The sequence below is a fragment of the Limulus polyphemus genome, unplaced genomic scaffold (genome assembly GCF_000517525.1).
Source record: "Limulus polyphemus unplaced genomic scaffold, Limulus_polyphemus-2.1.2 Scaffold37, whole genome shotgun sequence".
Lineage (NCBI taxonomy): Eukaryota > Metazoa > Arthropoda > Merostomata > Xiphosura > Limulidae > Limulus > Limulus polyphemus.
Window position 1 is genome coordinate 622,774 of NW_013665647.1, and position 12,045 is coordinate 634,818.

General features: G+C 33.1%; 1 protein-coding gene across 1 annotated transcript in view; it reads left to right on the forward strand.

Annotated features, from left to right (window-relative positions):
- LOC106461145 (leucine-rich repeat-containing G-protein coupled receptor 5-like) overlaps positions 1-12,045 on the forward strand; it is an 89,660-nt gene that overhangs the window by 43,033 nt on the left and 34,582 nt on the right. Inside the window, exons 2-3 of the mRNA XM_022388292.1 lie at positions 8,095-8,166; positions 11,966-12,037. Coding sequence (XP_022244000.1) covers positions 8,095-8,166; positions 11,966-12,037 — 144 coding nt within the window. The remainder of the gene's footprint in view (positions 1-8,094; positions 8,167-11,965; positions 12,038-12,045) is intronic.

A 12,045-nucleotide genomic window follows, 5' to 3' on the forward strand; every position in this document is an offset into this window, starting at 1 on the left:
GTCACATTATAACGTTCCCACGGCTGAAATGGCAAGCATGTTTGGTGGGACAGGGATTCGAACCTATGACCCGCAGATTGCGAGTCGAGCGCCCTTACCACCTGGCCATAGCAAGTTACTATATTAATATTTGTATATGGACTAATAATTCAGCCTATGAAATATTGTTATGGTAAGTATGTGCTTACACCTTTTTTTGTTGTTGTTGTTGTTAGAGAATGAACTTATTTCGACTAGGTTTTTAATTTCGCACAAAGCTACTCGAAGGCTATCTGCGCTAGTCGTCCCTGATTTAGCAATAATAGAATAGAGGGAAGGCAACTAGTCAACAATACCCACTCTGGGGCTACTCTTTTGCCAACAAGTAGTTGGTCTGACCATCAAATTATAACGCTTCCAGAGCCGATAGGGCAAGCATATTCGGTAAAGGGGATTCGAACGCGCGACCATCAGACTGTGAGTCGAGTGTCTCAAATATCATACCATTCCAGGACCCCATCAATCACTCATACTTTAATTGCATAAAAATTCAATAATTCCGGCCATCATGAAAGATGATAAAGATTTGGCTCATTTGAACTGAAACGCTTTGTTACAAATGTGATGTTCTTTTTTTAATTCGTCAAGAATGAAGTTGAAATATCCTAATTGAGAAATGTTTTAAATCCATAATTTAGAAAGCGTGCATCACTTTATAATGTAATGTACGCAAAGAACAATCTTAATTGATCAATTTATGAAGTAGAGTAATTTTACTTTTTTTTCGGATATAGATATTTTAGTAATAATAGGCTCAAAGCTCATTTGCGAAAATGAAAACTTGACCATAATTAGAAAAAGAAATGTTTTGGCCTAAGTCTACAAATCAAGCGAACACGCGTATATAAAAACGTGTATAAAATATACTTTTAATAAAGTTTATATAGGTTGTCGTTTCCGCCTTTACGTTTGCAATCTAACTGGATGATCTGGAATCTCTGTGTTAAAATAGCTCTAGTAATAAACCGTTATTTGATTTGTGGTCAAAACAAACTATCATCATAATAGTGTCTATTGTTTTGCAAATTCTTTTTGAAACTTTGGCCAAAAAGAAAAATGCAAAGCTCATTCTACTTAATGATAACGAAAGCGGTTTATTTCTTCGATTAAAAGTTCTATAAGTTAGCCCAAATAATGTTCGATGACAGCCCTAACTTCACAGTAGATACTAATACAACAATTTCACTTACTATCTTACTTCTCTGGTATGTACGGCACTATCTCGTGTTTTTGCTTCTTCATCAAACACAAACACATTATTCACAAAACCGAGCTAACAGACAAACTGACAAACAGCTTCGCTAACTCAATAATACATCATAAACTCTAACAGATTCATTAAATCAGTCATAATCTAGTGTAGTCTAGCTTGTGTTTTACTACCGCTACAATTATTTCTTGAACTTACAAGAAGGTTTTGGCATTAACCCATGCGTTTACATGTGATGTCAAATGTTACTCTGTCGAAACATCAGTCAAACATCTAAATTTAAAATGAAATATTACCTAGAATACTACAGTTTATTTCAGTTTGTTTCTAAGTTTATTATTTAAATAAAAACCAGTATAGTGAAATAGGTTACGTGTTAAAACTATTGCATGAAGTTGCGTTTTTCGAAATATTTACCAACTTTAGATGTGCTATTATAATATATATATGACAGAATAACTCCAAATGCAGGAAATGTGAAACTACTTCACAGAAGCTAAAGTAGATAACTTCGCTGGAGTAAAGTCAATTTGCAAGATGATGGCATCTAGTTTTTTTATTATAAACTTGTTACATGAAAGTTGTCTGTAATCAGAAAAAATCTAATATAACTTACAAACTCAATCCCCCCAGTAGCACAGCGGTATGTCTGCGGACTTACAACGCTAGAATCCTGGTTTCGATACCCGTGGTGGGCAGAGCACAGATAGCCCATTGTGTAGCTTTGTGCTTAATTACAAACAAACAATACAAACTCAAATGACCTATTTATTATAAGTTTAATTATTAACATAATAGCTAATGTACCCTTTCAATGAAAGGGAAAGACAGAGGGACTTCTGGGAATGATATTGTTATAATTAACAAAAATGACTATATCACGGAAGCTAACCGGCAACTAGAAGACACTAATTTCTACAAAAATCTCTTACATGATCCTACAACTCAGTTTATTAAGACCATAACTGATAAACTTAAATAATTCCTCCAAAACGATAAAATTAACAAAGAGACCTTTCAGTAGTTGATACACAGACAAACTTTTCCTGGTAGATTTTATCTCTTACCCAAAATATACAAACCAAACAATTCTGGCCGACTCATAATTTCTAATATAAACATTTCTACTGAAAAGCCGTCTGCTTTTGTTGACCAACAAATAAAATGTATTTCCTGTACCCATCCTTCTTACAGAAATGATGCTACTCTCTTTCTTAATATCTTAGAAGATATGAATGCTAAAAGTCTTCTTTGCACGATGGATGTTTCTTCCCTTTACACCAATATTCCACATGATGAAGAACTACAAACTCTAAAGCCCGCATTAAACCTTTCCGACCAATCAGAATCTCAAATAGTAACTGATATTGCCAGCCTGGTTTTGATTCTGAATAACTTCGAATTCAATAAAGAACAATACTTTTAGGTTAATGGTACTGCAATGGGTACCAAAATGGCTCCCAATTACGCCAACGTTTTTATGAGTCATATTGAAAGCCAGGTTTTACAACTAAGCCCTGTAAAACCTCATGCATGGAAATGTTACATAGATGGCACATTTTTCATTTGGACCGCCGGTCTTAAATCACTTAAAGAATTTATCTCATGTGCAAACTCCTTTCACAAAACAATCAAGTTTGCCTTTGATTACTCGTCTACTCAAATTAACTTTCTTGGCGTCACCGTCTTTATAAATGACGGAATTTTACACAGCGACTTATACAAAAAACCTGCAGACAAAACACTATATCTTCACTATAAAAGCTAAAGTCAACCATTTAGAATAAGAAAATAGGCTCAGATGAAACAGACTACAGAAAACACACCAAGGATCTAAAACAAACAAAGAGGATACAAAGAAACCGAAAGACAGATCGAAAAGGCTAACAACTCTCAACGGAAAAACATCCTCAATCAGAGCAAAACTAAGGCTTCAAATAGAATTCCTCTTATTATTACCTATCACTTTAAACTCAGAAACGTTTCACGACTGAAAAAAAAAAAAAAAAATTACATCTCCTACAACTTAACGATCGCCTTAAACAGATATGTCCTGAAGTTCCCGTTGTCTCCTTCCGAAAAAGCAGAACTCTTAAAGATATTCTTGTTCATACAAAAGTGAATCACATCCCACCAAAAATTAGTTGTTATCCATGTAATAAAGCTTGTTGTCAAACCTGCAAGTTCATAAAAACTACTGACTCATTTTCTGACAAACACAACCAAAGAACTCACTTGTGGAACACAAAACACCATTTACTTTATACAGTGCAAAAAATGCAATCATCAATATGTAGGACATACACAAACAACTCTTAGAGAACGTTTAAACAACAATAAATCTTCTATTAACAGCGAAAAATATCTCCCTGTTGTTCAACACTTTAACCAACCCGGTCATTCCATTAACGATGTTACTCTCATCGGCATTCAAACAGGATTCAAAACTAAAGCTGATAGAGAAATAAAAGAAGTTTATTGGATCGCTAATCTAAACTCAAATTACTGTTCATATTAGTAGAATCAATCTAGATCTTGGAATCAGTGATCTCTGATCATTGGTTTCATCTTTGTCAGAAAAATAATTTTTATCCTTTTATCCTTTCTTTCATGTAGCGTGAACTGTAATTTTCCTAAAACTTACTATTTATTTCAGATAATTTTCCATACCTGTTCGTATAAATCAATTAGCTTAACATCTCTTTTTGAATCAGTCTCCAGATGTCAACTATAATTTACATAAACGCTTAAGTATAGTTTAATTTTTTCTTTTTTAGCCATTTCTAAAGCAAAATATCCCTGACACCTTTTTATGTAACCTCTCGTTGCTGGCTACATTCTACTAGAAATGGAACATACTTACAACAGTACATGGAAAAATATACTAAACATTTATTGGAATACCAGATAACCTTCATGACGTTCCTCAATTCCCTTTATATATTACTCATTCGATTACATCACCATTCCCAATTTGCCCCTGAAGAAGAAAGTTCCACCTGTCGAAAGCGCACACATATTTCTGGCAGTTATTTTGATTTAAACTTAATTATTTCAGGAGAAATAATTAATAATCAGGGGTGCTCGAAGATTAGCAATCCTTCTTCACTCTGCTCGAGGCTAGAGGTGAAAGTTCAATGAGGGGTCAACGTTTTAATGAGCCATATCGAAACAAACTGAAGTCGAAAGCGCTCGGGTTATAGGGTTTTTATCATTTTGTAGTGAGATTGACTTTTACAGCATAACCTCCCCACGGCTGATGGGCGAACATGTTTGACGAAGAGTTTCGATCCCGCAAATTGCGAGTCGAGTCTTAACCACCAGACAAAATGACGATATGGGAAAACAATTGTTAGTTGTATGGAATGAGGTGTTGTAGGCCTAACCTGAGACAATATCACTGGGGTCATTAAAGGGTAACATCAAAGCCAGATCCTTCAAAAATGTTATTCATATGAATTATATACGAAATATATCAATTGAAAAGTTGTTGACAATAAAAAATGAAACCTTCTAAACCACAAATTACCCAAATCGCTCCACAACAACAGTAATATATATATGTATATATATATATAAATGTGGATGAGGTAAGTAGCCTACCTAACAGTGTTATAAAATGATGGCAAACATTCAATAGCTCTGTTTAAAGTTCTACTCAAATGTGACAAGGACCAGTAAGATGGCTTCATTTTCAAAATTAGTTGCGGTTGCTGGTATGCCTGAACGGCGTATGTTTTCTCACAATTGAGCCTGTAGTACGCAGCCGTCGCTGATAAACATTTCCTATCATCTAAAACAATATAAAATATGGTTTTTATCGTTTTATATTAAGACTTCTTGTACCTATGTTGTTGTTTTTTCTGACATCATGAATTTCCTATCATCTGATGTGAATGATGGCTTAAATTTCGGGACTGTTCAGCATATAATCTGGTAGTTTTCAGGGTATTCTTGTGACATTCTTCATACAGTATAACCATAATAAACTGTTATTCAACTTAATACTGTACTGTATTTAGATGACTTGGAAGTAATCTTTTTCGACCATTCAAAGGTGCAAAGATCTGCTTACTCAAAAAGTCAGATTTTATATGTCAAACATAGGTTTCTTGTAACAACCTTTACTTTCCCAGTTTGACCCTGAAGAAGAAAGGTCCACCTTTCGAAAGCGCTCGGGTTATAGGGTTTTTATTCATTTCTATCAAGGCTTCTTGAACCTACGTGTTTTTCTAACATCATGAATGCATTAAAAAGGAGAATTTATGCCTTCTTCATGAGAAGTTTTGGTAATGTTTAGTTTACAATGTTTTTTTTTATTATTGTCTACACTTTGGGATAGACGTTTTAGATGTATGATGCATGTTAATAATATTTCCGAATTGCATAGTCCGGAAAAGCACCTTAACTGATCTCAGTGATGTTGTCATAAGGTAGGCGCATGGCATCTTATTCTAAAACACCAATAATTGTTTTCCTATGCCTGCTCATTTTGAATTATTTACCCATCAATGTACTGTATATCTGAATCATTCTGTATGTTATACATATATATGAATAATATTAACCAAATATATTTCCTGTGATTAGAAACCTATAATAATTCTTACAAAAATATACTCGTTTAGTTTAAGGTGAATACAAAAAATTAAATCTTAAATATAGCATGCTTGTTGTGCCTCTTATCTGCCTAGTTTTTGCTTTTAGATATTGAATATAATCTTAAAAGGTTTTACAGTTAGATAGTTTAGCAAGTTAATAAGGAACGACATGGAAACAAACATTTAGAATTTGATTACTTCGAAAATTATGGGCGATAGCTGCAATTATGTTTATAATTTGATTGATTTCCTCGAACTGGAAATTTCTTTTATTGTTTGTATAACTGCTGACAGTGAAAATTCATATATATATAACGGAGTTGTTAAACTTATAACTTGTTTATAACTGGAATGGTAACTGATACTTAGAACTAATTTACAGCTTACAATGTGATTAATATTAAAATTCGTTTGTAACTCAGGAACTTAAGCACTTATTAATATTTATAACTTTTTAAAACTATGTAAATCAATTTTCACTGAAACGGATTTATTGCAGATTTACGTAAAAAGCATAACTACATTCAATTTCGCATAATTTTAGTAATACTGGCTCACGGAAGCGTCACCAGCATCTATATAAATATACAATACTATCTGTTGTATGTCCAGGTATCTACTTTGCAGGGTGTGGGTGGATCTTCACCAAAATTGATATGGAGGTTCATTAGGTTCATGCGGAGTTACATACAAATTTTCAATTTTGCAATTTGCGTTTTGAGGTTTTTATGGGCGTTTTTACGTTTTGTACCACTATTTCGCCCCCCCTCGATTGATCTTCACCAAATATGGCATGAAGGTTTGTTGGGTCCATGTGGAGATACATGCAAATCTGCGGGTTTACAATTTTGTGCTTTGCAATTTTTATGGGCGTTATAGCGTTTTTTTACAATTACATTTTTTTTCTTTTTTTTTTGTAAATTTGCGCAAAGCTACACGAGGGCTTTTTTAATGGTTCGAGACGTTTAAGGCTTAGGTAATTGGGCCGAAAGCTTGTGCAGTAAAAAAACTAAAAAAAACATGGTGATAGTCCAAATAAGTTACTTAATACAAATCAGGAATTTACATGATTTCAGTCCAGGAATTGTGTACCTGTTAGATTGTTTTACAATTGATGTTTTTGAAAGAGATTTAGAGATGCTAAACGTTGATAAATATATAACAGTTCAGCAATATGGGTAGGAACATTGTGAAGTTGTAACCACCACGTAATTACGAGGTTAATGTGATCCTTTGCATGCTTGTGCATCTTACAAATATTTTCACGTACACAGTTTTAAAACGTGTTTTATATATGTTGGAGAACCTCATTTAATTAAACAGTGAACTTATCGACTTTTAGGTAATAGTCCACAACTGGCTGATGGCAATGTTTGAAAGTTCTTTACCGTTAATGCTTTCCAATATTCAATAATTTATATAAATGTCTATTGACTTTGATAAATAACATATTATGGACAACTAAAATTTATAAGATATTTAACCTGCGTCAACCCATATATAGTAAAAAGCAAAAACAACTTTGCTCCATATTAAGTATATTGGATTTATTTTGAAAGCTTGGTTAGTAACATTATGGAGTTGCTAATTTAAATTCCTTCACATATACAAATTCTGATCTTCAAACTTACTTTTTCTCATGGAAGATTATCCTTAAGATAAACACCTAATTATAGATCCAGAATGTGTCCCATTATTTTTAACCATTAAGGAGATAAAGCAAAAAAAAAAAACTCGCATTAAAATCAATAACTAACTAAACCAGAAACACAAAAGAGAAGTAACAAAAATAAAAGACAAATTATACGTTTCCTTTTTAATCTCTCCTCTATTCAAGATTACTGTTTAAACGCCAATAGCTGGAGAAGTAATTTACGTGACTTTTATTACAGAGGTTAAGGCTATGGGTTTCTAATGCCTGGCCAAGTTTTGGTTTAAACCGTAACTTTGAAATCGTTGTGATGTATATATAAATAGCGTTTCAGATTAGCATTTATATCTCATCGTCAGGCTCAGTTGACGAGTTTGAGTGTTGAACGAAAGGCCTACTTAGACTTGTGCTGTGGGAGACTGAAATGTTATCTTTACTTACCTCTTATTTGAAAACCGAAAAGAATAAATTAAGAGAAAGGTGAAATATCCTTCAGTTTACATGATTAACTCTTTTCACAAATGATAGGCGTATAGTATCTCATGTTTTGCCAGCTCTCAGTAACTTTGAAAAATGGTTTTCTTTTGTTTCAGGGATCTGAGCTCCAACTACATTAGTGAACTACCAAACTTTGCATTTCGTCATCTTCCACTTTTAGAAGACCTGTAAGTATAAAGATTCCGTTATATAATTTACCATCGTATCAGGGGTGTATTCCTGTGAAAGTGTTTTTGTTTTGTTTTTAACTACAAATATTAATTGAAGTTGGTGATATGCTTGAATTTATGTACAATGATTTCAAAGATTCATAATTCACATACATATGTATATTCAACTGATTTTAGTGCCAGCTGCATTTTACTTCTACACAACCAAAAACACATATTACTTGTTCTTTCAAATGTTGTCATCTTACAATTTAAAAGTTTTGACGTCAAGCCAATATTATTTACAATATGCTTCTTACTGGTGTGTAAAATTATAACACCAAAACGTTTATTGCACAATTTTTTAATAAATGCGTTTTCAATGTTTATTTTGATTTGTTTAGTTGTTTCGTTTAATCAAAAACTACCCAATTAACTATCTGATTTTACTCATCGCAGGGCTCATACCACGAATTCTGGCTTTATAATTCCTTAATCTTACGGCTGAGCCACTAAGAGACGTTTCATTGAGGCACAAAGTTCAGTTTTGATAAGAAACCGAAATTATGTAACTATTTAGTGCCAGAACTTCGGCCCGGCATGGCCAGGTGGTTAGAGAGCTTGACTCGCAATATGAGGGTCGCGGATTCGAATCCCCGTCACACCGAACATGCTCGTCTTTTCAGGCGTGGGGCGTTATATATGACGGTCAATCCCACTATTTAATTAGACTAGCCCAAGAGTTGACGGTGGGTGATGTTAACTAGCTGTCTTTCCCTGTAATCTACCACTTCTAAATTACGGACGGATAGTGCAGTTTGCCCTTGAGTATTTTTGTGCGAAATTAAACAAGCAAAACTCAAAACGAATTAAAACCAAACAAAGGCAGGCTAAATGATGAAAGCTAAAAATAGAACTACTTAATACTTCTTTTGTTTGAGTCTAAATAAATACTTTAATCTTTATTCGTGTTTTCACGATAATTGAAAAACATATAGCTATTTTTCATCGTACTTCTGATGACTACGTTATGTAAAAATAAATACTGTTTATTATTAAAACATTCACGATAATATATATATAAGTAAGAAATAAATTAATATGTAAGAAAGTCACGAAATCTTTGACTAAACACATTACAAACAGAAAAGTGGCCAACGCACGGAGTCAAACATGGAGGTGTAGAGACGTTTGAGTTAAATTTATTGGGTAATCGAATCTAGATTGATTTAGTAGCAAACTTTGCTAAAATATTAGACTCTGATAATCGAAAGTAAGCTTACTTTTAAACATTCTTTGCTGCGTGATTTTAATATCCTTTAATTGATTGTTGACTTAATCCATTTAAAACTGGTCATAAACCAAGAACTGGATGAGGTGATATAAGCTATAGATTAATATTTATAGCTAATATTTAAGAATGAGATCATTCTAAAAACAACATAACAAATATTTAATATCGTAATACACATTGATTTATACTCTATTGATATTTCTATAACTAGGGCCGTTATCGTATTTTTCTCAAAGACGTTTTTTATCCAAACAAATAATTAATTTTAAAGGGGCGTGCAAGGCTACGAAAAGTACTCAACTGTTTTATACGTTATTCTGGAATCACGAACTCTCATATAAATAAGGTTCAAGTGTAGGAAAGTAGATGCGTTGAATAATTCTTAATTGTTCAACTATTTCAACGGGCTTGTTATTTTATAAACTATTTAACTCTCGTAAAATATTTTTTTAAAAGGCTTGTTGACAGAAAACTCTCGCTCTTAGGACTACTTCATAACGTTAATTACAAAGATAATAAATATTCTGTGCAGCTACGCTAAGCAAGTAAGTTCCAGCCTTCCAAGTCGAATAAGTAGGATTGTGCAGACCATTTCTTTATTTGTTTAATTTCGCACAAAAATACTTAAGGGCTAACTGCACTATCCGTCCCTAATTTAGAAGTGGTAAATTACAGGGAAGGCAGATAGTTAACATCACCCACCGTAAACTCTTGGGCTAGTCTAATTAAATAGTGGGATTGATCGTCACGTTATAACGCCCCCACGGCTGAAAGGATGAGCATATTTGGTGCTGGGATTCGAAGGAGATTGCAAGTAGAGCGTTCTAACCACCGGGCCATGCCAAGCTATGTGCTGACCGAACCCAATATATTTTTTAAGGATTTCGCACAAAGTTACTCGAGGGCTATCTGTGCATAGCCATCCTTATTTTAAACTGAACGACTAGACGAAAAAAAAGCTAGTCAAAAGCAACCACCGCCATATCCTTGGATACTCTTGTTTGATCGAATATTAGGATTTGACAATTGCTCTGAAAGTGAACCAACAGCCCCAAAGTGACATCGGGTCACGAACTGTGAATCGTCGGATTCATATTCCGGACACGCTAATCACTAAGACTCTTAAGGTCTGAAAGAAATAACTACAAACACTGTAAAAACAGTCGAAGAGCTTTTATAGAATTGTAAGCTAGCTTTGAAATTATAATAAAATTTAAAATTACAATATTTGAATTTATTCCAGCTTAATATGTAATTGTCATATTTAAATGTTCCCATGAAAGTGAAAAGTAAAAAAGTAAAAATGAGGAAGCAACAGGATTAAAATTAGTAAGCTGTAACGTTTCTAATTTGAATGTACTTATAAAACATATGATTATGAGATATGCCATCCAATATTCACAGCTTACATTTTATTATGGTTTTCATTAAGAACCTAAAGAGAAACAAAACTATGTAGAGGAAATGTGCAAAACTTTGCTAAATTCTCAAAACATTAAACATTCTTTAACTACGATAAAGCAATAAATAAAAAAACACAGCCACTAATAAAAGAATAAAAAGAATAAGCGTCATTCCGATCTCGCTTTCCCCGCTGTCTATGTAAGATCTTTCTACAGAATTTTTATGTCACTATTCGAAAGCAATTAAGCTGGAATTCCTGACAGTTCTAAAGCTCTATGTACACACACATTTCACTGTATGCGTCAAACTGGCACTGTGAAGGATACTAGTGATAATTCAAACGTTTGAAAAAATTAAATTATTCATGATATTCTCAAGTGCAATCGAGTGTATATATTTAATTAATGCCAAATAAAAGTAGTTAATTAGAGTTTTATAAATTCCAAATATACATGTGTTATGCTATAGCAAGAGTTTGGTAGGCTGCTTCGAAAACGTTATCCGGTGAAGATATCCAATACTTATGGTTGTGAAGATATATTTTTGCTTTTATTTATTTTTTTATCTGTGTATTTTCTAAATCATTTAGTTGTTGATGTGTATCTTTTGGTTGGTAAAATGTAGTTCACTATTTGTTTCTAAACATGCAAACATTCGAGTTAATGTACATACGTATCTCTTGGTTGTTAAAATAAGGTTTGCATATTCGGTTTATATTTCAAAACAGGCAAAAACTCGAATTAATGTAGATATGTATCTTTTGGTTGCTCATATATATGTTTGAAATTATTATTTCATTCAGTGTTTATATCTAAAGAGGCAAACATTTGAGTTAACCTAGATATGTATATCTTGGTTGCTCAAACATAGTTTACAACTAATACCTTCTTGCATTATAGTTAATGCGCCAAATGAAGGGTAATGAATTTTACTCTGAATAACATGTTAACGTGTTAAGATGTAAAAGCATCTCGACGCTTTACAAGTTATATAAAGAGCTCCAACTTAGAATCTGAGATTAACCAAAAATACATTTGCTAAAAGATCAGGTCAAACAGAGAGATGAAGGTGAATTACTCATATTTTGAACTTGGGATATTTTTTCATTAATCTTTTCAGAAACTTGCAAAGTAACATCCTGAAATATCTCCCGTCAAACGTCTTCAACGGTCTTTTCCATCTCAAGGTTTTGTAAGTAT